The sequence below is a fragment of the Falco peregrinus genome, chromosome 5, assembly GCF_023634155.1.
Source record: "Falco peregrinus isolate bFalPer1 chromosome 5, bFalPer1.pri, whole genome shotgun sequence".
NCBI classification, from domain to species: Eukaryota; Metazoa; Chordata; class Aves; order Falconiformes; family Falconidae; genus Falco; species Falco peregrinus.
This window is the reverse complement of record NC_073725.1, coordinates 68,244,953-68,271,989: the sequence shown is the minus strand read 5'-3', so window position 1 is coordinate 68,271,989 and position 27,037 is coordinate 68,244,953. Positions and strand designations below refer to the sequence as shown.

The 27,037-nt window shown below is 65.0% G+C and overlaps 4 protein-coding genes across 10 annotated transcripts; 2 read left to right on the top strand and 2 right to left on the bottom strand.

Moving 5' to 3' along the window:
• Window positions 1-147: 147 nt before the first annotated feature.
• Window positions 148-8,410, top strand: RAX2 (retina and anterior neural fold homeobox 2). 2 transcript variants are annotated; one of them, XM_005240797.3, is made up of 4 exons: window positions 1,339-2,098; window positions 3,512-3,538; window positions 5,535-5,785; window positions 7,651-8,410. In XM_005240797.3, the coding sequence occupies exons 3-4, from the start codon at window positions 5,543-5,545 to the stop codon at window positions 8,092-8,094; spliced, it is 687 nt and encodes a 228-aa protein (XP_005240854.1). In that variant the 5' UTR covers window positions 1,339-2,098; window positions 3,512-3,538; window positions 5,535-5,542; the 3' UTR covers window positions 8,095-8,410. The 2 variants fall into 2 exon arrangements, 1 of the variants encoding a protein (XP_005240854.1); XR_008747400.1 differs by lacking the exons at window positions 5,535-5,785; window positions 7,651-8,410 and having other exon boundaries at window positions 148-2,098; window positions 3,512-3,539.
• Window positions 8,411-8,529: 119 nt separating this feature from the next.
• Window positions 8,530-18,548, bottom strand: LOC101914767 (mucosa-associated lymphoid tissue lymphoma translocation protein 1-like). 5 transcript variants are annotated; one of them, XM_055805563.1, is made up of 17 exons: window positions 17,780-18,548; window positions 16,738-16,900; window positions 16,357-16,523; window positions 15,603-15,733; window positions 15,338-15,491; window positions 14,824-15,002; window positions 14,472-14,568; window positions 14,255-14,302; window positions 14,149-14,184; window positions 13,683-13,886; window positions 13,366-13,543; window positions 12,998-13,072; window positions 12,384-12,511; window positions 12,166-12,312; window positions 11,759-11,916; window positions 11,529-11,663; window positions 8,530-11,430 (listed from the first exon to the last, which is right to left on the bottom strand). In XM_055805563.1, the coding sequence occupies exons 2-17, from the start codon at window positions 16,872-16,874 to the stop codon at window positions 11,179-11,181; spliced, it is 2,226 nt and encodes a 741-aa protein (XP_055661538.1). In that variant the 5' UTR covers window positions 16,875-16,900; window positions 17,780-18,548; the 3' UTR covers window positions 8,530-11,178. The 5 variants fall into 5 exon arrangements, with proteins under 5 accessions (XP_055661538.1, XP_055661539.1, XP_027647359.1 ...); XM_055805564.1 differs by having other exon boundaries at window positions 8,530-11,403; XM_027791558.2 differs by having other exon boundaries at window positions 8,530-11,433; window positions 17,780-17,961.
• A 134-nt stretch (window positions 18,549-18,682) lies between these two features.
• MRPL54 (mitochondrial ribosomal protein L54) lies at window positions 18,683-19,912 on the bottom strand. The gene is made up of 3 exons (XM_055805567.1): window positions 19,762-19,912; window positions 19,208-19,361; window positions 18,683-18,925 (listed from the first exon to the last, which is right to left on the bottom strand). Exons 1-3 carry the CDS (start codon window positions 19,832-19,834, stop codon window positions 18,793-18,795), a joined length of 360 nt encoding a protein of 119 aa, XP_055661542.1. The 5' UTR covers window positions 19,835-19,912; the 3' UTR covers window positions 18,683-18,792.
• A 49-nt stretch (window positions 19,913-19,961) lies between these two features.
• APBA3 (amyloid beta precursor protein binding family A member 3) lies at window positions 19,962-26,864 on the top strand. 2 transcript variants are annotated; one of them, XM_005240850.4, is made up of 10 exons: window positions 19,966-21,091; window positions 21,467-21,506; window positions 21,967-22,112; window positions 22,272-22,358; window positions 22,931-23,089; window positions 23,447-23,626; window positions 23,834-24,046; window positions 24,673-24,792; window positions 25,578-25,718; window positions 25,862-26,864. In XM_005240850.4, the coding sequence occupies exons 1-10, from the start codon at window positions 19,997-19,999 to the stop codon at window positions 25,931-25,933; spliced, it is 2,253 nt and encodes a 750-aa protein (XP_005240907.2). In that variant the 5' UTR covers window positions 19,966-19,996; the 3' UTR covers window positions 25,934-26,864. The 2 variants fall into 2 exon arrangements, 1 of the variants encoding a protein (XP_005240907.2); XR_008747399.1 differs by lacking the exons at window positions 25,578-25,718; window positions 25,862-26,864 and adding an exon at window positions 24,430-24,569 and having other exon boundaries at window positions 19,962-21,091.
• The last annotated feature ends 173 nt before the right edge of the window (window positions 26,865-27,037 follow it).

Sequence of the window (27,037 nt, the reverse complement as noted above, 5' to 3'; positions counted from 1 at the left end):
CTGGGGTGGCCTCGGGGCCCAAACTGGGGTGCAGATATGGCTGGGGGGTCTGGCTGGCAGCAGCTTGGGGGGGTGGGGGGTGGGGGATGTGCACGGACCCGTGTGAGTCCAGCAGCCACATGGCATGGGGTGGGGGGTGGGGGGTCCGAAAGCCCCACAGTGCCATTTGCCATCTGAAAGGGGAACCGTGGTGAGGAGAGGAAGGGAGTGGGAGGAAGCCAAGACGGTGGCCGGGGGCGGCAGCATTTGCAGGTGGCAGGAAGAGGCTTTTGGGAGAAAGTAAAAGTGAACAGAGGAAGAAAAGAGCAAAAAAAAACCCCAGCGGGACAGGGGCTCCGGGTGGCACGAGCAAGCCCCACGCAGAGCACCCCAGGGCCCTCGTCATGATGCTCCCGTTGTCCCCGGGGCCGAGGTCCTTGGGGCGGCAGTTGGAGCAGGGGGGAGAGGGACGGTGTTTGTGCCCCCCAGCCCGGCCGCCCCCGCCCCACACTCCCACAGCCAGGGCCCGTGGGCAGCCCCCAGGGGTGGTCCCCATGGCTGGACCCCGCAGCTGGTCCCCACAGGACGTCCCCATGCTTGGTCCAGGTGCTCGATCCCATGTCCATGAGCTACCCCCATGGCCAGTGCCATGGGCATTACGCGGTGCCTGCTCCCCTTGGCTGGTCCCCACAGCTGGTCCCCTGCCTGGTCCCTGCCCCAGTCCCCATGCCTGGTGCCCATACCAGGTCCCCAAGGCTGGTCAGGGTGCCTGGTCCCTGCAGCTGGTCCCTCCACCCGGTCCCCACACCCAGACCCCATAGCAGGTCCCCAGACCCTCTACCCAGCCCTCACACCCCGTGCCCATTGCTGGCTGCTACACCCATCCCCACACCTGGTCCCCAGCCCTGCTCTCCAGGCGGGCAGGGCTCCGCAGGCAGCATCACTGGGAGCCCATGGGCCACATGCCATCACCGGGGCCATCGCTGGCCTCTCCCTCCCCACCGGGGCCATCATCAGGCTCACCATCCCTACCAGGGCCATCACCGGGGCCATCATTGGGCTCACCATCCCCACTGGGGCCATCACCGGGGCCATCCCTGGGCTCGCCATCCCCACCAGGGCCATCACCGGGGCCATCCCTGGGCTCACCACCCCCACTGGGGCCATCCCTGGGCTCACCATCCCCACCGGGGCCATCACTGGGGCCATCCCCACCGGGGCCACCCCCAGGCTCACCACCCACACCAGGGCCCTCCCCAGGCACACCATCCCCACTGGGGCCATCACTGGGGCCATCCCCGGGCTCACCATCCCCACCGGGGCCATCCCCGGGCTCACAACCCCCACCGGGGCCCTCCCCAGGCTCACCATCCCCACCGGGGCCATCACTGGGGCCATCCCCGGGCTCACCATCCCTACCGGGGCCATCCCCGGGCTCACCATCCTCACTGGGGCCATCACCGGGGACATCACCGGGTTCACCATCCCCACCGGGGCCATCGCCGGGGCCATCCCCAGCTGGGGGGGTCAACACCCACCACCACAGCAGCCCCATCCCACTACAGCTTGGGGCGCCTGTCCTGGACCCCATCCCTGGGACAGAGCCCCTTCAGCAGAAGGAAATCCACCCCCCTCCCCCCCATCGCCCCGGCCTTTCTTCTCCGCTCCCCCTGTTTCTAATTCTTTTTCCTCGCCCGTAATGAGGGGATTACAAGGCAAACTCCAGCAGGACGCCTTTGTGGGGAGACAATCTGAGTGGGGAAGGCAGTTCGGGGCTTTGTCCGCCGCCGCCCCCCCGGACCCGCGCTGGGGGGACATTTAGAGCAATTACTTGTCCAGAAAGTAACTGTCAATCATTCTTAAAGGGGAAGGCCTCCAATTAATAACCTCGTCTTAATCCTTTGGACTCATTTCCAATCTGCGGTGCCTTGGTGACATCTGCAACACTAAATAAAGATTCTCCCGAGCCTTAGCGCGGTGGTTCTGTGACAAATAAGAAGACTAGAGGCAACTTTGGCTGCCAAAGCTGCGAGATTGGTGAGGTTGAGCCGCTTGTTTGGTTCCCAGGAGGGACCGGCAAAGTTAAATACTCCTGGAAAAGCCGAGTTGGGCCCAGCAGGTAACGCCGTTTTATTCCGATTCGGGAGGAAGCGCCGGGGGAAGATGCTGGAAGAGGGGGCGGTTGTCCCCGGGGTGCACCTGGGGCCGGGGCCGGGGCCAGCACCCTTCCCTGGGGGCTGGGGAGCGGGTGCTGGGTACCCCTCAGCATCACTCGCATCGATTTGCACCCGGGGACAGAGGGCAGGAGCCACCCATGCTCGCACCGCTGCGAACAGCCCGCCCCAGGCAGCCCAAGCCAGGGGGGCCAAATCCTGGCACCCAGATGGGCTTTCACAGGCAAAAAAAATGGGACCCGGCAAAAAAAATGGGACCCAGCAAAAGCCAGGGCTGCCCTGGGGCTGTCCCCCCCGCATCCTGGGCTGCCAGCGGAGGCCACTGGTCCTCGCTGATGCTCTGCTGCTTTCCAGCACTGGGGAAACATTTGCTTTTTACCCACTTCAACCAGAGCTCGATGCCATTTTTCGGTTGCTGTTTCGGGTGTCTTTAATAACAGGCGCCCCCTCCCCGCCGGCTTGCAGCCCCCCAGCAGAGGGGCATCGAGTATAGGGAGGGGGAAAACCCCTCCTGAGGCTGGGGGTCCTTGCAGTTCCCGGCACAGTTTTAAAGCTTAAGGGCTTAAAGCCAAAATTTGTTGCCGGGATGACGGCGGCTGCAGGAAAATGTCCGACGGGAGCGGGGAGGTGGCTCTCCCTGCCGTGCCCGCTCCCCGCTGCCCGTTTTCAGGCAGGATTCCCAAAATGCCAGTGGCAAAGGCTCAGGGGGCCCAGGGGCAGTCCCTGGAGGATGGGCACTATAGGGTTGCCGGTGCTGGCGTCCCCCAGCCCAAGCCCACCAGTGTCCCCCCTTCCACACCCAGGGACACCCATGTCCCTGGCCAGGCCCAGGCAGAGCGGGGCGGGGGGATGTGGGGGTGCCCAGCCCTCACACCCCCCCACCCCGCAGGGTCGGTGCTGCCAGGTTGCTCTGTCTCTGCCGTGCTTATTTTGCTGTTCTCCGCTTCATTCCCGCTCCCACACCGGGGCTCGCTCTCCTTCCCGGTGTTTTCAGCCTCCTCTGCTTTCAGACGGGGTCAGGGGGGACGATGGGGGCTGCCCCCAGCCCTGGCCCTGACCTCCATCACCACATCTTGTCCCTGTCCCCTCACTGTTGCCCCACCTCTTCTCTCCTCCCGCCTGCCTTAGCTTGTCCCCAGCCCCCCCCCGGCCTGTCTCCCCTGTCCCCCCCCAGTGCCCATCACACCCACCCCCATTGCCCCAGCTCCCCCCTTGCCCCATTGTCCCCTTGGCCCATGTGGGGCCGCAGGACATGGCTGGACAGGGCAGGAGGGGCCCTGATGGGTGCTGGGACCCTTGTCGGGGGGTGCCCCAGGCGGGGGCTCTGGGTGCTTACCCCCTTTCCCCTCTCCTTGCAGGTGCGGAGCTGCGCAAATGAGAAGCGGGTGAGTGAGAGGGGGATGGCAGCGGGGGACCCCGGCCCCTCCCCATATCCCCAGCCCCAGGACACACTGGGGTGCTTGCATGGTGATAATGGAGTCCCTGCCCCCACCCCAGCACACACACACCCCTGCCTCGGGGCACCCCAGGGTGCAGGACCCAGCACCCCTCCTCCCACTCATGGCTGCCCCTGGGGCACCCTGAGACTGCAGCCCCCCAGGGCTACAGCACCCCCTGCGAGGGGCCGTGGGGCGTCCTGGGGGGCCAGCAGCTCCCAGTGATACACATGCTGACACGGCACACATGCTGCATGCACAGTGCTGCACGTGCACCGCACGCTGCATGCGACACAAATTGCAAACACTGTGCACTGCATTCACAGCCCCTGTGCACGCGCTGCCTGCGTTCTGCATGCTGCGCCCACCACACTGTACATGCCACGCAGCCAGCACGTGCCACAGGGGCGCCAGGCACAGCACCCGTGGGCACTATGGGCACACACGGCACGTCGGGTATGCTGCACGTGCTGCAAGCACAGACACTGCACATCTGCATGCGCAGCGTGTGCGGTGCTGCATGGCGTGTGCTGCATGCCCTGCACACACCTGCACTGCATACACAGGCACTACATGCGCTGTGCAGACACTGCACACACCCACTGCACACGCTGCATGCCCTGCATGCGCCTGCACTGCACACACAGGCACTGCAGGCCCTGCACACACACCCTGCACGCACTGCATGCCTACAGGTACTGTGCATGGAGTCATGCTGTGCCTGCACGCTCTGCATGCCCTGCACTCCTTGCACACACCCGGAGGTGTGCACGCTGCACGCCCTGCGCCCTGCATGCCGCGGGTGCAGACACTGCGCTGCGCACACTGTGCGCACAGCACGCGGACACCCCACCCTGAGCACTGTCCGCTGCACCCGCGCTGCGCACGCTGCATGCGGTGGGCACGCGGCACAAACTGCCCGGCACACGCACACCCACGCTGCGCACACACTTCGTTCCACCCCACGCTCAGCCCACCACACGCGTGCCCTCCGGTGCCCCACCGTGCGCACCCCCAGCCCCCCAACCCTGCCCGCGTAGGCAGCCCACACGTCCCGGGGTGCAGACAGACATGTGCTGGCTGCAGGCGCTGCTCGCACCCGTGCTGCCCGCTGGGTGCTCGCTGGGCACAGGCACCCCACACACACAGCCTCAGCACCCAGCACCCACGCCGCCCCCTCGGGACCCCCATGCGCTCCCTTTCCCTCCCCATTGGCATTAGCCAAACGTTTGCTGGTGGCTCCAGGCGACGCGGCGCCTTCTCCTTGGCAGAAGTGCCCCGGGATTACGTCTTTCTGCCCCATTTCCATGTTTTCCTCGCCGTAGAAAGGGACCCTTAATCCCCAGCAAATACTGCAGGAAGATTTCAGATGCCGGATAAAAAGCTTAAAGATGAAACATTGCAAGGGTTGAAAATGCTTATAATCGTGCAGAAAAAAGGTGATTAGCTGGGGGACAGCGCCAGGTCACTCTGGCCATGCTTGGGGACCAGCATTGGGTCCTCCAGTGGTTCGGGGCCCGATTCCCAGCCCACGGGGGGAGGGGCTGGAGGAGAGGAGCTGGGCTGGAAGGAGGGACCCGACCAAGGCTTGATCCCCTCCATGTCAGGGCAGGGGGGGTCGGGTTGGCTCTCAGTGATGGCACTTCTGTTAAATCCTCCACTTCAGGTGACATTTGACTTTTAGCTTCAGGGGGGCACGCTGGCCAGGGGGCATCTCAGTGGAGCCAAGGATGGGGTCCCCAGGCCCCTGGGTCACTCCCTGGGAGCCACAGCCCCGGGATAACACTGCGGCAGGAGGCAGGATCAGACCTTTGTGTAGCCCGTTCCTGGGGCCACCCCATCCTCCCATCCATCTGTCCATCTGTCCCTCTGTCCCCAACCCGGGGTTGCATGGGGAGCTCCGATGTCCCCGCCCCCCCGGCTAAGCCCCCCGGTACCCTGACAGGCACCACCATGTTCCTGAATAAGTGTGAGGGGGACCTGGGTGAGCTGCGGAAGCCGGGGGACGGCGAGGGCACCCCACCGGCTGCCGCCGAGGAGGAGCAGCCCAAGAAGAAGCACCGGAGGAACCGTACCACCTTCACCACCTACCAGCTGCACGAGCTGGAGCGCGCCTTTGAGAAGTCCCACTACCCCGACGTCTACAGCCGCGAGGAGCTGGCCATGAAGGTCAACCTGCCGGAGGTCCGCGTGCAGGTAGGGAGGACGCCTGGTGGCCTCAGCACCCTGGACCTGTCCCCCAGGCGGTGGCAGAAGAACCACCCCAGCGCTGGAGAGCTTTGTTCTGCTCCCAGCTCCACTGCCGCCGCTGTGCTCCGTGCCTCAGTTTCCCCATTGCTCGAGACAGGAGCAGCATCTCTGCAGAGCTGGCTGCTCCTGCCAAAACCAGAGAAGGGGTTTAATGGCCGAGCCTTGCTCCTCCACGAGGTCTCAGTTCAGCCCACGTGCCAGTTTGGGCACAGAGATGGTTTTTAAGAGAGATTTCCACCCCCCGCCCCCCCGGTGGCATCTGCTCCCATCCCTCCAGGTGATCCCACAGGAAAGCAGCCAAACCTCAGCCACTCATGACCACTCCCAGGTCTTCAGTGCTGAGAAAACACAAGATCCTCACGGATTTGGGGGTTTTAGGCTGGTTGGAACAGGGCGGTTCTGGGGTGAGGCTAGGCAGGTTTTGCCCCCTGGGCTGCAGAAGGTTCTGGAGGGAATGGGGTGGGTGGGTGGGATGCACAGCCTGGGGAAGAGCCCAGAGTCCCCCTGGTCTGCTCCCCACCCACCCTGGGACTGATGGGGTGAGCTCGGGGAGACGGAAGGGGTCAAGGAGTTGAAGAAGTGACAAAGCCACTGCAAAGCAGAGCAGTAATCCCCTTACAAATGAACCGAGTTTCCCAGGCCTCAGCCCCAGTCCAGGACAATGCAGCCTTGCTGTGGCGAGGTCTGGACCACAGGGACACCGCTGCTGAGCTCTCACAGAATCATTTAGGTTGGAAAAGACCTTTAAGGTCTCAAAGTCCAACTGTTAACCCAGCCCTGCCAAGCCCACCACTGAGCCATGTCCCCAGGTGCCACATCTACACGTCTTCTAAACCAAACCCCTCCAGGGATGGAGACTCCACCACTTTCCCAGGGCAGCCTGTTCCAGTGCTGGACATCCTTTGCAGTGAATAAATTTTTCCTGCTATCCCATCTCAGCTTCCCCTGGTGCAATGTGAGGCCATTTCCTCTAGTCCTATCGCTTGTGACTTGGGAGAAGAGACCGTGCCCCACCTGCCTCCAGCCCCCTGCCAGGGGGTCGCAGAGAGCAATCAGGTCCCCCCTGAGCCTCCTTTTCTCCAGGCTGAACCCCCCAGCCGCTCCTCCTAGCACTTGTGCTCCAGCTTGGTTGCCCATCTTTGGACGTGATGTTTGCACCACTATAGCCCAGTGGCTACCAGTGACTCCATGGGAGAGACCCCCTTCACCGCCCATTTGCATCACGCAGCAGACGGCCGGTGCCCTGTGCTGCTGGTGGCTCTGGGGACGAGGGGACCAGCACTCTAAGGAGCATCTCCTGCAGGGTGGGATGTCACCACCGGCCTCACCTCACCCATCCCTCTCATTCCTGCTGGGTTATGGTGCAACCAAGGAAGTTTGGCTGCTAAAAACTTTTACAGAGGGGCTTTTGAGGGCCAGGTAACGTCATCCTGGGCACTGTATGGGTGTTCATGGGGCTGAGGCGCATGGTCCCATGGAGCAGCAATGGCAGGGGCCGCACGGTGACACCTCTCGCTTTCCACACCTGGGAGATGCCCTCATGCTCTGGGGTCTGTGGGGGAGGTTGGGCAGAGGTGCAGCATGCGGGGGATTGCTGGAGCCCTGGGGGGCACCCCCTGTGGGACCCAACGCATGGAGCACCCCCCACGTCACGGGATGCCCCATATGGGACACGCCGGTGGAGCACTGTGTGTGGGGCACAGCGGGTAGGGTACCCCACGTGGGGCACCCCGCATGGGGCAGGGCAGGTGGGGCACGCTGCAAGGGACTGACTGGGCACAGCGGGCCTCACCCTGGCTCTCACCTCGCAGGTCTGGTTCCAGAACCGACGAGCCAAGTGGAGGCGTCAGGAGAAGATGGAGGCCAGCTCCATGAAGCTCCACGACACCCCCGTGCTCTCCTTCAACCGGCCTCCCATGACCCCCAACGTGGGGCCCATGAGCAACTCCCTCCCGCTTGACCCATGGCTGACGTCCCCCATCTCCAGCGCCACCACAGTCCACAGCATCCCCGGCTTCATGGGAGCCCCCCAGGCCCTGCAGCCCCCCTATGGTGGGCACTCCTTCCTCAACACCCCCCCGCCGATGGCCCAGGGCATGCAGCCCATGGCCCCTGCGCCCTACCAGTGCGGGACCACCTTTGTGGACAAGTACCCGTTGGAGGAGGTGGACCAGAGGAGCTCCAGCATCGCCTCGCTCCGCATGAAAGCCAAGGAGCACATTCAGACCATTGACAAGACCTGGCAGCCCATTTGATGAACGCTCCCCTCCAGCCCTGCCGGACCCCGGCTCCTGCCCCGGCGCCGTCCCAGGGTGGGCGAGGGGGGTGACGGTGGGATGCTCAGCAGGACCAAAGGCAGCGCAGGGCAGGGATGCCCAGCTGCATCTCCCCCCCCACTGTGCCAGCCCTGCATCTCCCCCTCACCGTGCCAGCACCGTGGGTGGCAGGGGAGCGAGACGGGGTGCTGGCGGGACCCCACCGGGGGGAGCACCCCAACAGCCACCCACGGCCACTCTGCCTTGCCGAGGCACCGGCCGTGGCTGAGGGTCTGGCCGAGACTCAGGCATCCCACCAGGCCACCCACTGCCCCTGGCTGGACACCTCCTTTCCCACACCCCTTCCCCTCCCCATTATTATTAATTTTTTTTTTTTTTAATGCTGCAGATTTAAACAAAACAGAACAGAAAAGCTCTAGTTTCATAGGGAGTATTTGGGGGGATATTTTAGCCACGTCAAGGTCCGGTGCCGGTTGTGCCGGTTGGTGCGCTGGCACGGAGAAGACGGTTGTATCGTGAGTAAAGAGATAAGCTGAACGGATGCCGCATGCTGGAGTCGGGACCCTGCCCGCTGTGCCGCTCATTAGCGGTGCTGCTCGTTAGTGTGCTGCCGGGAAGGAGCTTTCTGGGGGATGCAGGAGCATCGTCCCCGGGCACCCTCCCATCCTGCTCCCTCGGGCTGGTGCTGGGGCCAGGCACCGGTGACCCCGGCTGCGGGCTGGGACCAGCCTTGTGCCACAGATTGGCCTCGGCGGCTCATCAAGGGGCATCTGCTCGGCCGTCCCCCGGGGGCTGCGCCTGCTGCCCACCTGCCCTAATTGGTCCCCAGCAGTGCCCGCCTGGCCACATGTTGGTGGCACAGAGCTGCTGTAATTGTGCTGGCGGGAGGGTGGGCGGCAGCAGGACCCCCATGGCCCCCGGCTGGGGCTGGCAAGAGGAGGGGGCTGGCTGGGAGCCCTGGGGTCCTCATGGCAGGGGGCAGTGAGTGCCGAAGCTCCAGTTACCCCTTGCCAGCGGCTCCTGCTAGGTGGGAGCAGGGTGGTGGTGACAAGGTGCCACATCCCCAGGGTTCCCCAGCGTGGCTCTGCAGCCCTGGGGGACCCTGTCCGCTGCCTGCCGGGGCTCAGGGCGCAGCCAGCGTCACCAGCACCCTCACAGTGGTGGTGAGGGCCAGCACAGCCCTGGTGGAGATGGCTGAGCTCATGGTGGCTTGAGGGGCTAAAGCACGGCCAGGACAGCAAGAAGCCCTGGGCGAGCAAGTGCCCTGGGTCCCTGGGGTGTCCTGGTGGCCGCAGGTCCCTAGGGTGTCCTGGTGTTCCCCGGGTCCCTGGGGTGTCCTGGTGTTCCCCAGGTCCCCAGGGGAGCAAGGCGAGCACTGTCCTGTTTCTGTTTCCCCAGAAAATCTTCCCACCTCAGAGCCGATGGCCACCACACACCAGAGCTTTGCTGGGGCAGCCCTATCCCCACCGTGTCCCTGCATGGGCCAGGCTGCACTCAGCACCAGCACCCCTGGCCACAGCCCCCCACCCCGGGGGTCTCACCCCAATGCAACAGCCGTGGGGCTGGACTCTGCCAACCCCACAGCCCCAGGGGCTGGCGGGACCGGCCGGGATGCCACCGGGCCAGGAGAGGCACTGACCCCAGCGAGACCCTTCTCCTCGTCCCCTGTCCCCTGGCTGCTGCTGCTCATCTGCTTCGTTAGTGACAATTAAACCTTTAACAACCCATTAAACGCATAATCGATGGTCCCCCAGCTCCCCAGCCCGGCTAATGGGCCAGGGCTGAGGTGAAGCGGCCCCGGCAGCGGCGTGCTCCGGCAGAGAGATAATGAAGCAACGGCCGCGGAAGTAATGGGGTTTGATCCAGGGGAAGGGACGCGCTCAATGGGGGCTGCGCTTTTCACATGACATAATTGCCAAGGCTGGCGCCAGCCCGGGGCACCCCTCGGCCTCCCGAGCGCCAACAAAGGCCGGCTGGCGTGGGGAGCGGGAGGCTCGGCACCCCCTGACCTGTTTGATTGGAGCCTAATTGGGGCGAGGGTGCTGCCCCCCCAGCCTCGCAACCGCCACCCGAAAGCCAAGGCACTGAGAGGCCCTGGGATGAGGACGCATCTCCTTGGGTCCCTGGAGCTGGGGAGTTATGCAAATTATTTAAATGAGCTAATTTGCAGGGGGGGCCCTGGTGCACCCCAAGGCTTGGTGGCAGGGGATGTCAGGGTACCCTCACAGGAGGGGGGTGTTTGCCCCTTCCCTCCCATGGGCGCCCTGATGCTGTGCTGTGCTTGGTGCAGAAACAGGCAGTATTTCTGGCCAAAAAAAAGCCATTTCAGGGCAGGAAAGCCACAGCAGCACCGAGCCACCTGCCCTTCCCTCTTTATTGGTGCTTTCCCCGGCTGAGACTCAATGGAGTGCGCCCCACATCATTTGTGGCCGCCAGCACATGGGGCCATATTTGGGAAAAAAATCCAAGCAAATCGGCATTTTTTTCCCCCCTAGATCCCAATCCTGTCCTGAAAGTGCTCGCTGCTTGGACAAGACCGGCACAGTCCTGCACCCAGGGTTGCACTGGGAGGATTGGGTGCCACTGGGAGCACTGGGGGCACCAGGATTTTCTCCCAGCCCCTCGTGGCAGAGCAGGAGCCCTCCCACTCCCACCACCTCTAATCCCCTCCCATGGGATTTGCCCCCTAATCTGCTTATTTCTCTCTATTTCTCCTAGGCCTGAATGAACCCAACCCTGCCCCGGCGTGACGCCTCGCACCAGCCGAGCCGTGGGGTCTGGCCGCTCTGCTCGTGGGCTGCGGGGCTGTGGTCCGGCACGTGGGGCTGGGGCTGCTGTGCCAGGGGACGTGGGGCTGACACTGACTGCAGCCCTCCGCCCCAGGGGTCCCAGCCGTGCCGTGCAGCGAGCCCCACACCCCCTGGCACAAGCCAGGATGGGGCTCACCCCCTCCCGGCGCCCACCTCCACCCACCTCACCTCTGCCCCTCCAGCCCCCCAGCCCCCCCAGCAGGACAGACGTGGCCCCAGGGGACTGCGGTGACAAGGGGGCTGCGCTGTCCCGCTACAGCGCATGGGATCCGGGGACATCAGGGCTCAGGTTCTCCTCGGGGGTGTTGACCCAGGAGCTCCCCGCCGCCCCCCAGCTCTCGGGGGGAGAGGTGGAGAGGGGGCTGCCGGGCGATGCCGGGGAAGCCACCAGCCACAGGTTGAGCTTGGCGATGAGCGGTTTCCCCACGCTCACCGTCCGCCTCTCCTCCACGAAGTCCTCCATGCCACGGTAGCGGTACTGCAGGCAGACGGTGAAGGCCAGCTCCTGCTGCGGGGGCACCGGCAGGGTGGGTACCTGTCCCGCACCATGGCTGCGGCCGTGCTGAGCTCCCAGCACTGCTCCCCACCTGCTGCGGCTCTTACCCGCAGTTTCTGCAAGCCGCAGAGCCGGCTGTAGAGGCAGCAGGAGGGGCAGCCGAGGCTCCAGGTGGGCGCCAGCGGGCTGCCCACCTCCTCCGGGCTCTCCTTGTTGATGCACTTCAGGTCCACATCCAGCTCCTGCCACAGATGGCATCCAGCCGTGGAAACCCCCAGGGACACCCCCCCCATTCCCCAGCATCACCCTGGTGTGGGCTTTGGCAACCCACTCCCACCTCGGGTATGTCGGTGAGCTTGGCCTCGCACTTGGCGATGTCCTCGGGGGCGGCCACCACGCGGGTGTAGATGATCATGATGTTGGAGAACTCGGCGGCGAAGCCCAGCTGGACGGTGACGCCGCAGTCAAAGCGGAGGTGGCGGCTCTCTGGCAGCTCTGGGGAGGGGACAGGGAGCGCAGGGCTGGCACCGGCAGGGGCTCAGGGTGCTGCACCAGCAGGTGAGGTGACCACGGTGGTCACCCGACAGTGGGGACACTGCTCCACCTGGGCTAGTGGCTCTGTGCCAGTGGTTTCCACCCTCCAGGGTGGGAGATACCCGGCAGGTGCTGCCTGCTGCTGCTCCCTGCGACTCGGTGCCATCCCCACCCCAGGGGCCAGCTCCGCATGGGGTGGCCACCACTCACCGTGAGCCTTGGCCCACTGCAGGTTCCTAGCGGAGGACTCATCCTGGCCCGGGGGACAGATGGGGTCCGTCAGAGCTCGTCTCTCCGAGAGGTTGCTGCGGAGCTCCAGCGCCTGCCGGCCCCGCGTGATCTCCAGCGTGCCCATGTCTGCAGGGGCACAGCGGGGGGTCAGCAGGGGCTACCGAGGGGCTTGCTGTCCCCTGCCACTCCCCACTCACCTTCAGCCACCTTGTCCAGCAGCACAGTGATCTTCTCGTCCTCCATCAACCAGCGCTTGAGGAAGGTGACGAAAATGCCATTGGAGAGCTCGCCCTGGCTCAGCTCGTAGGCTTCGGCATCTGCGCACCTGTGGGGACAGGGCAGCGGTCGCCTCTGTCGTGGGCTCCATCACTCCCCCAGGAACCAGCCCCCCGTGGGGTGACAATCCTGGGGAAGCCAGAGCCGGGCACCCACGGCTCTACTCGCTTCCATTGATCCATCCAGCCACTGTGCTGGGCAGAAGTGGGAACCACAGCAGGATCCTGGATACGGAAAGCATCACCAGCTCAACTCCCTGTGCATCGGAGGAGCCACAGGGCTTGATCCTGTCGGGTGCTTCCTGAAGCCAAGCAGTGCCATGGGCATCCCCCTGCCCTGTAAGGAACTGGGGGCTGATGCCCACCAACTCCAGCATTGCCTGGAGGGAGTGATGCTGCCCATATGCAGTGGGGGGAAAGACTCAGGGGTGCAAACAGGGCTGAGCCCTGGCAGGGGGCTGAGCCCCCCCGCTCTGAGCCAGGGGGGACACCTAGCCCCGCTGCACGTGCCGGGGGGTGGTGGGGAGGGGACCCACGTGGCATAGCCGAAGACGATGTTTGCCGTGACCTGCAGCGCCCCGACCTGCGGGATGATGTCGTCGTTGAGGTTCCTACAAAAGAAGTGCTGCTGGGCAGAGCCAGGACCCACCACCTCCTAAATCCCACCCCAAGGCACCCCAGATCCCGGGGGCTGCCCCGTGCCCCTCTGCCCACCCATCGTGGTGCTTGCCGTCCCAGCTGGGGCAGCAAGGCTTTGGGGCATCCAGACTAAACCAGCGGGTTTGGATGGGGCCACGGGGACACCTCACTGCTCTCCCCCGGGAACCAGCACCCACATGCACCCCTGTGCCGGGACCTGCCACTGTGGCAGCTTGTCCCCAGGTTGGTGGCGGGGGCTGGTCACCTCTTGCGGCACATGTCGAGCAGGAAGATGTTGAGGCCGGTGTGGCGCTGCTGCATGCTCCGCAGCACCCGCTGCACGCACAGGCAGTGGGCCGAGGTGTAGGAGCTGGGCGCATCAATGGGCACCATGAAGCTGTTGCCAAAATTTTCATAGCCATGCCCAGCATAGTAGAGCAAACCTGCCGGGAGAGGTGGAAAGCAGGTGACATCCCTTGACCTGCTGCGCCCACTTCTCACCCGGCTGCACCCCAAGACCCCACCGGCGCAAAACCACCTGGTGCCCCCCAGCTGGAGCCACCCCGGTGGGTGCCACCGCACCGTAGACACCCTTGTCGAGGAGGAGGAGGAACTCGTTGACAGCCATCTGCATCTCTGCCTTGCACAGATCCAGCAGCGAGACCACCTTGAAGTCGAGCTGGCGGAGGAGGGCGCCGAGGGCGTGCACGTCCACCATGGGTGCCTTCAGCTGCTTGTGGTGCAGGTAGTGCATGTTGCCGATCAGCAGCGCCACTTTGTCGGTGGCTGCCAGGACGGGAGAGGCAGGTGGGTGCTGGGGCCGGAGCGGGATGCTCCTGCTTGTCCCAGCTACCTTCAGCCCACAGAGGTGACACCCGGTTGTGGCCAGTGTCACTGTCCCTGGGTACCAGGTTGCCCTGCCTCAGTGGTGTGCTCTCCCCAGTATGCTGCTCCCTGGCTGAGTGGAGCCTCATGGGGTGACAGTAGTGGCACTGGGGACAGCCACAGGCCCACAGGGCCACCGGACCCCTCCCGGGCAGGCTCTTACCATATAGCTGGCCGGGGCTGCCGTGCTCCAGGGAGCCTGGAAAGAGAGAAACACTGTGCCATGGCCCTGCAGTGCCTGGGGACCTGCCCGCTCTGCCCCCACCTACCTCCATCCCCCTCCTGCCAGGAGCCTCCAGAGGCAAAGAGCCGTGGGCCTGCAGCAAAAGGGGGGGTCAGGGAGCCTCAGGTGTGGCAGCACCTCCTGGCACGGGCTGGAGCCCCCCCAGACCCCAGGCAGCCACAGAAGGGCTTTCCAGAGGAGCAGAGCAGAGCCAGGACACCCCAGCAGGGTGGTGGCTGCAGAGGTTTGTCCGGAGCCCTCACCGATCTCCACGTCCACTTCTTGGCTCCACACCTCGTGGAAGAGGTTGAACACGCGGCAGGAGTAGCTGCCCCGCTCGGCCGTCGTCACCAGCTTCACCTGCCAGCGGGATGGAGCAGGCAGCTGGGGCAGCGAGCCGTGCCATGCTGCGCCATGGCGTGCTGCGCCATGCCACGCTGTGCCATGCTGTGCTGCACCATGCCATGCTGCACCATGCCACGCTGTGCCGTGCCATGCCGCACCATGCTGTGCTATGCTGTGCCACGCTGCACCGTGCTGTGCTGTGCCGTGCCACACTGCACCGTGCTGTGCTATGCCGTGCCATGCCACGCCGTGCCAGGGGTCCCACCATACCTGGAGCTGGGGTGCCTGCGCACCCTCCACGGGGCGCCGGTTCCTGAACCACTGGTACTGGGGCGGGGGGTTGCCGATGGCTCTGCACTCCAGCACCAGCGTGTCCCCCTCAGCCAGGTGACACGGCCGTGGTTGCCGCAGGATCTGCAGCCCTGCCATGGTTGGGCAGTAACCGCTGGCTGGGGAGTGGATGGGGCAGCACGTTTGGCATCCAGCCACGGCAGGGCTCTGTGAAGCTGCTCCCAGCCCCCTCGCCCAGGGGTCCTGGCACCCACGGGTGGCACAAGCCGGTGGGCATGCCTAAGGCACGGCATTCGGCTCCTCCATCGGCACCGTCACCCCAGCAAGCCCAGAGACAGCTGAGCCAGGGCGCAACAAGACGGGTGATGGCCTGAAGAGCCACCCTGGTCTTACTGGGGCAAGCGGAGCCCCCCAGGAGCTACCCTGGTTCCAAGGAGGCGAGCGGTGCCCCCCCCATGGGTGCCAGCCTGGGGACACAGACCTCAGGACCCACCTGAACTGGGGCTGCTGCTCTTCTGCATCTGGACATGGGTCCACCTGGAGAAGGCGAAGGTGGCCCCGCAGTTCACACGGCAGATGTACCACCGGGGCTGGCCCGGCGCGGCGGCTGTGTCGATCACCAGCTCCGGCGCCGTGGCTCCAGGCACCTGTGAGACAGGAGGGGGCCAAGGAGACAGGAGGATCCTTCCCAGCTGGCCAGGTGCCCTCGCTGTGGACAGGGTCTGGGGGCTTAGCTTGATGGTGCAGCCGGATCTCACCTCCTGCCTCCCGCAGAACCACTGGTACACCAGCCCCGGCGGGCCGGTCGCCCAGCAGGTCAGGGACAGGCGCGTCCCCTCCGTCACCACCTGCAACTCTGGCTGCACTGTGATGCGGATCATGCTCTGGACTGTGGGAGAGGAAGGACCAGCCTGGGCTGGCTGAGACCCCTGTCTCACACCGACCCATCACATCCCATCCCACCCTGTCCTGTCCGACCATGTCCCACGCCCACCCACAACAGCCTGTCCTCTCCGATCCCATCCCACCCCTCCCACCCTACCTTGTCCCATACAGTGCCATCCCACCCACCTCCATCTCATCGTATTCCACCCTGCAGCACCCCATCCCATCCCCCCTTGTCCCATCATACCCTGTCCCATCCCACTCCACACTGTTCCATCCCATCCCTTCTTGTCCCCTCACAACCTGTCCAACCTGTCCCGTCACATCCCATCAGGTCCCATCACAGCCTGTCCCCCCACATCCCACTGCTTGCCCCCCCATCCCATCCCATCGCATCCCATCCTATATCACCCTATCACATGCACACATCCCATCCCATCCCATCCCATCCCATCCCATCCCATCCCATCCCATCCCATCCCACCCTACCCTGCCCAGGGACCCGCTGCCCAGAGCAAGACCACCAGCAGGAAGAGCTGCTTCTCATCTCCCCCTGTACTCCTCCTGCTGAGCCCTGTCCCCCAGTGCCCCCTCTATGTCCCATGGGACCCTGCTGCCTGTCCCTACCGGCGCTGCTGAGGACCTGGCAGGCCTGCGTGTGCCCCATCTTCTCCAGGCAGCCCAGCAGGTACTTGAGGGTGCACTCACGCTCGGCCAGGAGCTGCAGGAGGCACTGCGTGGGGCTGCCGCGGGGCTCCAACACCTTCAGCGAGCACATCTCCAGCTCCTCCATACTGCAAGACACCCATGGTGCTCAGCACCGCAGCCCACCTCCCTCCTGGGCAGGATGGGGACACCTGCCAGGAGACTCGGCAGCCCCCAGCCCAGGCTAACGGGGTGGCTGGAGACCCACGTGCCTCTTGCTCAGCCCACAGCAGGGCTGTGCCCATGTGTGTTGCATCACCCAGTTGGGGGCAGACCCCCGGCGATGTGCCCCCCCACCCCTACCTGCACTTGAAGCGTTTCTCTGCCCCGGCCACTTCAGCCAGCTTGCGCCAGCCCCGGCTGGCATTATCCAGGAGCTCGCAGAGTCGGGCCACCACCTCCTCGCCCAGCGAGCCGATGGGCATGCTCCAGTCCCCCATCCCCTTGCAGACCCGCCACCACCTGCCTGGGGATGCCCAAGGGACGAGTCACCAGTGGGCGATGGGGTGACAGATGCCTATTGCCCCCCCGGACGCTGCCGGGCACTGCGCAGGGTGGCTCAGGGGGGAGAGCACCCACATGAGCTCCTGGCACCAGTTCACCTCTCCATGGGAGCCCCAGAGGGTTTTGGCCTCCCCAGCGAGGGGCTGGGAACTGGCCCGGCGGCGCTGCCGGGTCTGGCTGCTGGCAGCCGGCTGGGAAAGCCACGAGTTCCCCCTCCACGCCTGGAGGATGAGCCGTGGCAGCAGCACAGGGGACCCTGCTCACCCCCCGCCCTCGTGCGAGGAGCCAGAGCTGTGTTAGTCCGGCCCCAGGACAGGGACCTTCACGGAATGGGGTCCAAGGAACTGGCAAGGGGGGATGTCCCCTGTCACCTTCCCCATCCCTTCAAGGGACACAGAGAACAGGGCCCATCATGGAGGACTAAGCTCGGGGGCCTCTGTCCTTCTGGCAGAGACCCCAGTGGGACAGCAGCAGCCCCCTTGTCATCACCAGGTCTCTGGGTGGTGGCTCCGGAGCCAGCACAAGCCCCACTGGGCCAAGAGGGGCCTGAAGTGGGGGTTAGGGGAGGGTACATGGGGGTCCTGCGGTTGGGACCTGCCTCAGCTCCCCCTAACCCTGGCAAAGGCTTCAGCAGCAAGAGGAGGGTGGCACGAATCGCCCTGGATGGGGGCAGCACCCAGGGACTGGCTCCCTGCTCCTCCCCTCAGGTCCTTCCCCACCAACCCACCCCTGATGGGAGCTTGTCCCCAGGACCAAGCCGTCCATGGCGGCTGGGTGACGCTCACCCGAGCAGGGGAGCTCCGAGACAGAGGGCAGGGGCTCAGGTGCCCCCTCTGCTCACCTGCTGCTGGATTTGGGGTCTGGAGGCGCTGGGGGGTGGCGAGGGGAGGGCAGGCACGGCACGGACAGGGCGCTCACGCTGGGTACAGTCCGGCCTGAGCCCCAGCAGCTCCAACGCGCAGAGGAAACGAGGGTTCAACCCAAAATCTCCCCCAGCACTTCTGCTTTCCTCCACCGCTTCCTGTGCTGCAGCGCGCAGCCACAGCAGCTGCCAAGCCAGCCGCCCCCCCAGGGGAGCCAGGCACAGGGGCTGCACCCCCCTTCCCTGCTGCGGCAGGACCCTGCAGGCACCTGCTGTGTCCTCGTAGCCCGGCTCAAGGCCAGGCAAGAGCTGCAGGGCAGTTACTCTGGGACGGAGGCGAACCCGGGTGACAAGGGCACCTCTCAGCCTGGGGAGCCCAATGCACGGGCAAGACCGAGGCTGCGGGGAAGGTGCTGGGCTTTTCCAAGCGGGAGCCAGCCAGGAACACGCAGGGATGGGGAAGCAAGACCCCCGCTGCTGAGGGGAAGATGCTGCCTTCACCAAACAGCCCAGCCAAGGTGGGACTCTGGCATCCCGGCGGCCGCTGCTCCCCTGCTGCTGGAGGAGGAAGCGAGAGTGCAGCACGGGGGTGGCGCTGCCAGATGCCACCATGTTCCCCCTCACCTCGCCCGCTGCCCCCGCAGCACTGCCAGAGCCTGGCCCCCAACCTGCCACCCCCGGGGAGTACAGGCTGCTGCAGTGCAGACCGTGACAGAGCAGGGATCAGGACTCATTTGGTGGCACCGATTCCCTCTATAAGCAAAAAACCGAGCTTCTGTTTTAACAAATCCACTGAAAATTTGTGGCCTGTGTTGCCTCAGCCCCTCACAGGCCCGTGGCACGAGGGGCCCTGGGTGTTTGCCACAGCCGCCGTAACAGGTGTCAGCCTCAGGGCTTTATTGTTTGTTTACAACAATAAAAAGACACTGGAAGTGGGAGCTGGTCCCACTCTGGCACACAGGGTGGCACCTGTGCCCCAAGTGCTGCCGCGCTTACAGCTTCTTGCCCTTCTTCAGCCTGTTGCGCTGCCATGTGTTGTACTTCCGCAGGCGCCTCCAATACTCGATGGAGTCGGGATCCAGCTCCTCCAGCTTCTTGGGGGGCCCGAGGTGGATCTTGAAGAGCCTGGAAGCGAAGGCAGAGGATGTGAGGCTGCGGCCAGGAGGGCAAAGGGACCAGCACAGGCCAGAGCGATGGCAGCGCGCGGCCAGGACATGCAGATCCCTCACCCACATCCACAGCGAGGCCCAGCCAGCCCCCCTGCCCCTTGGGGAGGGTCTCTGGGCTGCAGGGCGGCAGTCCCCCCCCCTCCCCAAACAGTTCCGCGTCCCTCCTACACTCGCCTATGCCTCGGGGATGGCAGCGCCGTGGGGCCAGGCGCCCCAGGGCCTGTGGGGCAGCACCTACCAGTCGGGGTACTCCGAGTCTGGTTTCAGGGCCACCTCGGGGCCCTCCTTGAAGTAGTTGACGCCCATGGCATGGGTGGCAAGCATGGTGGGGTCCGTGCACACCTCCGGCCCCTTCAGCGCCTCCTTCGGCGCCTGCTTGCCCTTGGCCTTTGCTGTGGGGGCAAGGGCACGGTCAGGGGGGGCTACAACGGGGGCGCCGAGCCCCGGGCCGGGGAGGGGGGTGCAGGGTGGGGAGGGGGAGCGGCGGGGGGGGCTGGGGGGGGGCCGCAGGCAGGCCGGGGCTGGGGGGTACAGGATTCGGGCACGGGGCAAGGGCCGGGCGTAGGGCAGGGGGCACGGGGCACCGGGGCGGGGCAGGAGGCAACGGCGGGGACAGGGGGCACCGGGACGGGGCAGGGGGCACCGGGGCGGGGGCAGGGGGCACCGGCGGGGGCCGGGCCCGGAGGCTGGGGCAGTGGGCAGCGGCGGGGGCAGGGGGCACCGGGGCGGGGCAGGGGGCACCGGCGGGGGGCAGCGGCGGGGGCCGGGCCCGGGGGCGGGGGCGGGGCTCACCCGCCTTCTTGGCGTAGCCGCGGGCTGTGGCGGGCAGCGCCGCCGGCAGCCACTGCAGCAGCCGGGCGGCCATGCTGGGGCACCGCGGGGCACGCCGGGAGGGGCGGGGCTACGCCGGGCCGCGCATGCGCCGCGACGGCGCCCGGAAGCGGCGGCGGGACCGGCCCGGCCCCGGCCGGCGGCCCCGGCCCCCTGAGTCCGAGCGGCCCTCGGTCGCCAGCGGGGGGAGCCGGCCATGGAGAGCCGCATGGATTTCCAGGCGGCTGCGGCCTCAGCCCCTGGTCTGGGCAGCGACGAGGCCCCGGAGCCGCCGGCCATGGACACGGAGGAGGGGCCGGCGGCGCGGCCCGGCGCCCCCGAGCTCCGCCGGGGTGTGAGACAGTCCCAGGAGCCCCCCTTCGCCCCCCCGCGGCCTGGCTGCGGCCCCGAGGCCCGGCGGCGGGGTGCAGGGCCCAGCCCGGGGCCTGCCGCAGCCTCGGACGGCGGGCGCGGCCGAGCGGCGCTTTACCAGGGCTCGGGAAGGGAGTTGGAGGAGGCGGCCGCGGCACCGCAGGGCTCCGTCGGCTGGGAGCCCGGTGCCGGGAATACCCCTGAGGGCGTGGGCCACCCCCGGATCTCCAGCCGCGGCGACCCGGTGGGCATGGAGCTGGATGAGACCCCCGAGGCCAGTGCCCGCCCGGGCAGGGCCGAGTGGGCCAAGGGTGCGGAGGCTGATCCCGCGGAGATGCAGGGCCTGCTGGCCCAGCTGGAGACCCTCGACCCCAACCTCAGCGACCACTCGCCCCCCTCGGAGCGGGGCCTGCTGCCCTCCCCAGGTGCGGGCCCGGCCCCTCCAGCAAGCGAGCAGCCCCGGCGCGGTGACAGTGAGTGCCAGGGCAAGTGCCGGCCTTGCCCGCTGCACGTGGCCATGGGCCGAGGCCTAGCAACGCGGCCCTGCTGTGCCCAGCACTCAGCCTGCTCCCGGCCTTGCCACGGGCTGCTCTTCGCCGAGGCCGACCGGGAGGACTTGCTGAGCCTGTTGTGCTATGAGGGGGGGCTGCCTGAGGCCGGCACTGAGACTCCCTTGGCCCGCTCCGATATCCTGGCTGGGACCAACCTGGAGATGCTGCAGGCTCAAGAGGAGCCGGCTGCTGTGGAGAAGCCTGAAGGGCTGGAGAGGCCAGAGAGCTCGGAGGAAGGAACTTCCGGCAGCTGGTATTATGGAGAAGTGCACTGCGAGGTCGACTCTGCCTGTGAGGGCAATCAGGACAGTTCCCCGGAGCCAGCCTGGGTGGCCCTGCCTCCCACTCTGGCCCTGGAGCCAGAGCAGCCACCCCAGGGCAGCATGACCGTGAGTGCACCCCCTTGGCTCTGCTCCCTCGTGGGGTTTTGGGTGGGGACAGGGGGAAGCCAGAGACTTCTTTTCCTCGGGTCTTACAGGTCCTCATGTTGCTGGGGTGCCCGGACAAGACCCTCGGTACTGGCTTTGGCCCCTGCTGCCCTGAGTGGGGAGGGGAGCATTTGCATGGCTGGCTGATCTGTGCATGCCCCAGGGAAGAGGCTGGTGGGTCCGAACAGCCCCAGGGCCCTGTGCGCCCACCCCCAGCCTCCGGGACACTGTGCCCTCGCTGGCCTGGTGCTCCAGGGGCAGCCTGGCTGTAGAGCATGCCTGCTGAATCCCTGGGATCCCAATCAGTGCCTCACCTGCTCTCTTGTTGCTTTGCAGAACAGGAAATCCCAATCCTCCTGCTCGACCTTCAAAGAGGGTGAGTTGCTTCTGTGCTCAAGCAGCCAGAGCATCCAGGAGGCCTGACCTACAGCCTCCTGCTCTGACCCCGAATGTGGGGTGACCAGGGGTCCCAGCCGGGGAGGGGAGCACGTGGCTCTGTGCCCGTGCAGGGTGGGAACGTGGCTGCAGACTCCGGGTGGCTCATTTGATCCCACCTTGCCCTTTGCTGAGCAAATGGGGGTGCTTCAGAGACCGGGGATGGGGGTGTTTGCTCAGGCTTGGGGAGGGACAAAGAGGGATGCCAGGGTGTGCTCAAGGGAAGGGAGAAGCGGCCCTGGGGTCAGAGCTGGTCCCCCAGTGATGCCAGGAGTCTGTCTCTCAAGCGCTGAGCTGCTTTGCTGCGTGTGGGAATACAGCTAATGGGCAGTAGGAGTTGGTACCCCTGGTTTTCAGAGCTGGGGTGACCAGCCCCTGCTTAGTCCCTCCTGATGCCTCAGTTCCAGGCCCTTGTGACCCGGAGGATCTGCTGGACGGTGTGATTTTTGGGGCAAAGTACCTGGGCTCCACACAGCTGGTCTCAGAGAGGAACCCCCCAACCAGCGTCCGCATGGCACAGGCCCAGGAGGCGGTGGACAGGATCAAGGTGCAGGAGGGTAGGGGGGCATGACTGCCACCAGCCTGGCCCCTCATGGGCATGGGGCAGCTCTCAGGACGTGTCCAGGGGAACCTCCTGGCAGTGGGGCAGGGACCCAGAGGAGTCCTGGCAGCAGCCGTGAGCTTTCCTGGGTGCTTCGTTCTGCAGGCACCGGAGGGGGAGTCCCAGCCCATGACGGAGGTGGATCTGTTTGTCTCCACACAGAGGATCAAGGTGCTCACGGCTGACACACAGGTGAGCAGGGAACGGGAGCACCCGCATGGCTTTGGGGCTGCTGAAACCGTCCTATTTGGCCTTGGGATCTCTGCACCCACGGCAGGCTGAGGATAGCCTACGGGCAAGGACACACATCTGGGAGGAGACACGTTACTCTGCAGCCATCCCACACAGACGTGCTGCCGTGTCCCCTGGCTCCCTGCACGGCTGCTGGAGGCTTCTCAGGCAGACTGCCTCGTGGGAGCTGCTGGGTTCTGAGACCAGGCTCCAGGGAACCTAGACTTGAAATTTCTGTAGCTTTTTGCTTCAGAACTAGTTTCTGCTTTATAATAAGGGGAAAGAGCTGTCTTGTCCCCTGGCAGCACCCAGGGACACAGATGAGTCCTTGATTGAAGGAGCTGCTTGTACCTTTTAGCGTAGATGTGGTTTCTGCCCAGCACGTGCCAGGCATTTGAGCTGCATCTCAGCAGGGTGGTGGTTGAACCTAAACACTCCCTGCCTGTGGTGGTGCCTGGCTGGCTCACGGGCTGCCCAAAGGGTCCATCGGGCCAGGGGGAGCTGAATGTCTCTCTCTGTGTCCCTCTTGTCAGGAGGCCATGATGGATCACTCCCTCCAGACCATCTCCTACATTGCTGACATCGGCTCCCTCGTGGTGCTCATGGCACGTCGGAAACTTCCTCGGCGGTCAGATGTAGCAGAGGAAAAGCGGCTCTACAAGATGATCTGCCACGTCTTCCACTCGGCTGATGTGAGGAGACACACGAGTCCCTTGGGAGGGCAGGGTGACATTGGGGTACTGGGCCCTATCCTGCTGTAATGACTGGGTGCTCTGGGTCTCTGTGCTGGGGGGTCCTGGTGAGCACAGAGGGGGAAGGAGCCCAGCTTGAGCACCTCTGCGACATAGAGGGGCCCAGCAAGAAAAGCAGGGAGGACTGGCACCGTAAAGGGGCCCATTCGGGCAGGCAAGAGGCTGGGATGCCCTGGAGCTCCCAGGGCACAGTGCTTGTGCTGTGCACTGCAGGGTGCTAGCACCTGTTGGCTCCGGTTTGGCCATGAGACTGTTGGCCACGAGCCGTGGGCACAGACAGCCCCTCTCTTTCCGCAGGCCCAGATCATCGCTCAGGCCATCGGACAGGCGTTTGGCGTGGCCTACCAGCGCTTCCTGGAGGCCAACAGCATTGACCCGAGCGAGCTGAGCCCTCGCCAGTACAGCCGTGCTCTCGAGGACCAGGAACAATACAATGCAGAGCTGACGCACTTCTCCCGGCAGGAGAACTGCAAGGATGTAAGAGCTGCTTTGAAGTGGTGGGGACAGCATGGGGTACCTGCTGGCACCTCTACGTCATCCCCTCCATGGCTCCCTGAGCAGCTGGGGTGCTCCCTACAAAACTGGGCTCCATCCCAGCTGGCTGTGAGCCCAGGACACCTGTGCTGGGCTGGGACACGTGCCCCGTGGCTGGTGACTGTGACCTATCTGTGCCTGCCCTCCCAGGTCTGCATCCGGAAGCAGAAGGGGGAGATCCTGGGCATTGCCATCGTGGAGTCAGGCTGGGGCTCCATCCTGCCCACAGTGGTCATTGCCAACCTGATGCACGGGGGTCCCGCGGAGAAGTCGGGCGAGCTGAGCATCGGAGACCGCCTCATGTCTGTCAACGGGATGAGCCTGGTGGGGCTGCCCCTCACCACCTGCCAGAGCATCATCCGGGTGAGCCGGGGCTGCGCGCAGGCTGCCGCCTGCCTCTGGCCTGGTGAGCGAGAGCCCTGGCAGACATGGGGACTGGCCTGAATGCATCCAGGAGTGTCTGTAATACCGGGGTACCCCCTGATGCTCCTGGCTCGTGTGCAGATGAGTGATAGGAGGCCGTAGAGGAAGAGGGGACAGGAGTCTGGGGGCCTACACCTATCTGGTGGGCTGCGACAGTCCCTGCTGTGAGTGCTTGGGAGGAGGGGATGTGACAAGGCAGGGACAAAGCTGGGGAGCTAAACTTGCTGTGGTGGGGTGCAGGCAGGACCCTGCCGGAGGAGGGGGGTGGGTGAGGAGGCAGGCATCTGTCCTGGAGGGAACCTGTTGCATCTTCTACCTCCCAGGGCAGGAATGAGCTGAAAGCAAGGACACTGTGGCCTCAGGGGCAGAGTGGGGCGTCTTGAACTGGATTTATAAGTTGTTCTCCCTGAATTTGAACACGGCAGTATCCCTGTGTGTACTTCAGTTTCCCCATTGAAAACAGGTTGCTAATCCTCAGCCCTCCCATGAGCAATGTGGCTGCATCGCCCCTCTCAACCATGCCAAATAGTCTCCAAAGTCTGACAGAGCCCCCTCCCATCTTCCAGGAGCTGAAGCACCAGACAGAGGTTGTGCTGAACATCGTGCACTGTCCCCCTGTCACCACGGCTGTCATCCGGCGCCCTGACTCCAAGTATCAGCTGGGCTTCTGTGTTGAGAACGGCGTGGTGAGTGCTTGTGGGGGTGGGGGCAGAAGCCAGGCCAGGGTCAGCCGTGGGCTTCGGCCACCTGTCTGCCAGAGGGACACGCGGTTTGGGCTGCATCCGCATGGACGCGCACAGTTCCAGCGTTCCTTGTGCCTGCCGGGGCTGAGGTTTTACAGGGTGCTGCTGTGCCACGGCAAAAGGCTCTTTGTAGCTGTCCTGCAGCACCAGCAGTCAGATCTGTCTCACTGCTGCTCTTCAGCTATTTGCTTTCAAGGTGGTGGTTTCTTCCTGGCTTTCCTGCTGTGACCTTAGTGATGCTTGTTGCTGTCTCCAGCACCCTAAGCACTCTCTGCTCTGGGCTCCACAGTGGCTGTGTTGGAAAGGCAGAGAGGGGCATTTCCAGGACCAGTGGGGGTTGATGGGGTGGGTGGACGGTGGAGGGGGTGGCACGGTTGCGTTGTGCAGTGTCCGATGTTCCCAAATGCGTTGGAGCTGTGGTTACTGCAGGAGCTGGTGCCCAGGTGAGAAGCTCTGGCTCTGCAGCCCAGGCTTGAGGAGAGCATGAGGCCTCGATGTGGGGCTGGGGGGAGCTGAGCTCCCTGGCTGCCCTACAGCTCAGCACGGCGCGCTGGTGGCAGCAAAGCAAAAGCACGTCCCTGCCCTCGCTGCACAGCCATGGGCTGGAGGAGGCAGCGCCCAAGTCTAGAGTTCTTGCTGGGAGCCTGCACGGATGAGAGGGTTTGAGGTGGTGGTTGGGCATGGCTGTGGGCACAGCTCTGCTCTTACCAACGCGCTCTGCTCCCCAGATCTGCAGCCTGATGCGTGGGGGCATTGCTGAGAGAGGTGGCATCCGCGTGGGGCACCGCATCATCGAGATCAACGGGCAGAGCGTGGTGGCAACACCCCATGAGAAGATCATCCAGATCCTCACACAGGCGGTCAGTGAGGTGAGCCAGGCCTGAGCTGGGTGACGGCCAGGGCCCCCGTGCTGCGGGGCAGCTGCACATGGAGTTGGCTGGGCTCAGTTTTGCACCAGCACCCTCCAGCCTGGGCTTTGGCATCTCCCAGCTGATCTTGGGTCTCTGCCTAGGTCCACATCAAGACGATGCCGGCCTCCACGTACCGCTTACTGACCGGGCAGGAGCAACCCCTCTTCCTCTGAGCTGCTGGCCATGGCCGGCTGTCGCCACACATGCCTGGAGCCAGGCAGGAGCAAGCCCAGGGCCGTGAGGGCAGGACAGGCTCCGCCTCCTACCCCAGCACCCTCATGGGAGCCCTCTGGTCCCCAGCAGGGCCTAATCCTGCACCTCTTTGGTTTTACTCAGGATGCAGTGGGAGATTCTGGGGCCCCCGATAACCAGCTAAGGCAGTGTCAGGGCCTGTGGTGCGTGGTTTGAGCACCTCCTCCCCCTGCCTTCCCCCCTCCCAGCCTCACAGTGCCTGCAGTGTGTGCCTGTCCCGCTGCTTCACAGAGCCCCTCTCCTTGGCCTGGTGCTGGCAGGAGAGGGGACCCCATGCGAAAGGTCACCCCATTCAGTCACTACAGATAGTGCTTTTACACTCACCCACGGTGCCTTTCCCCCTGTGGGGATGGTGCTGAATCACAGGTGCGGAGCTCAGCTCGGCACTGACCCTGCATACCAGTGTGGGGGCACACGCCGGCACCCCCGAGGGAGACCTGGCAGCTCCCAGACTCAGCTTTAAGGGCAGCAGCACCCTTGGCGCCTGCTCCTCCCTGGCTTTGCTGGGGCCCATCGGGAATGCAAACGGACTCCCCGTTAGCCCTGGTACACCATGCTGGGAAACTACCTCTGCTTTTCTCTGGTGCTGCCTTTAACCGCTCTGCACGCACAGCCCAGCCTGCCAGGGCGCTGGCTCGCAGCCCTCAGGGCTGTCCCTCGGCGCAGCGAAAGGGAACATGGACACTGCTCAGTCCCGCATCCTGGGGAGCTTGGGGTCCTGAGCCCCAAGGGCCAGCCCCCGGTGATGTGTCTTTTTGTGAGTGGGTCTCTGGAGCCCTACAGCTGAGGCAGCGCTGCCCTGACTTTGCCTGTGTGCTTGGTTGATAGAAAAATAAAAAAAGTTTTGGGGAATGTGGGAGGCTGCGTTTCAGGAGCCCGGGCTGGGCTGCAGCAGAGGGTCAGCCCCGGTGCACGCACCCTGACCCCCACGCTGCAGGCAGGGTGCCCAGCCACGGAGGGGGCTGGGTCCCAGCAATGCCACCCTGCTGCCTGCCACCCTGCTGCCTGCGTTTCTCCAGCAGACG

Bases quoted from the DNA above. Each gene is read 5' to 3' on its own strand.
- RAX2 (XM_005240797.3), top strand. From the start codon at position 5,543: ATGTTCCTGAATAAGTGTGAGGGGGACCTGGGTGAGCTGCGGAAGCCG. The intron at 5,786-7,650 runs GTAGGGAGGACG...CTCACCTCGCAG, and splicing joins TGCCGGAGGTCCGCGTGCAG to GTCTGGTTCCAGAACCGACG.
- LOC101914767 (XM_027791558.2), bottom strand. From the start codon at position 16,874: ATGGGGGACTGGAGCATGCCCATCGGCTCGCTGGGCGAGGAGGTGGTG. The intron at 16,524-16,737 runs GTAGGGGTGGGG...GGTGTCTTGCAG, and splicing joins GAGAAACGCTTCAAGTGCAG to TATGGAGGAGCTGGAGATGT. The intron at 13,887-14,148 runs GTAAGAGCCTGC...CCGTCCTGGCAG, and splicing joins CAGCCCCGGCCAGCTATATG to CCACCGACAAAGTGGCGCTG.
- MRPL54 (XM_055805567.1), bottom strand. From the start codon at position 19,834: ATGGCCGCCCGGCTGCTGCAGTGGCTGCCGGCGGCGCTGCCCGCCACA. The intron at 19,362-19,761 runs GTGAGCCCCGCC...TTGCCCCCACAG, and splicing joins CGGCTACGCCAAGAAGGCGG to CAAAGGCCAAGGGCAAGCAG. The intron at 18,926-19,207 runs GTAGGTGCTGCC...CTTCGCTTCCAG, and splicing joins GACTCGGAGTACCCCGACTG to GCTCTTCAAGATCCACCTCG.
- APBA3 (XM_005240850.4), top strand. From the start codon at position 19,997: ATGGAGAGCCGCATGGATTTCCAGGCGGCTGCGGCCTCAGCCCCTGGT. The intron at 22,113-22,271 runs GTGCAGGAGGGT...TTCGTTCTGCAG, and splicing joins AGGCGGTGGACAGGATCAAG to GCACCGGAGGGGGAGTCCCA. The intron at 23,627-23,833 runs GTAAGAGCTGCT...CTGCCCTCCCAG, and splicing joins GGCAGGAGAACTGCAAGGAT to GTCTGCATCCGGAAGCAGAA.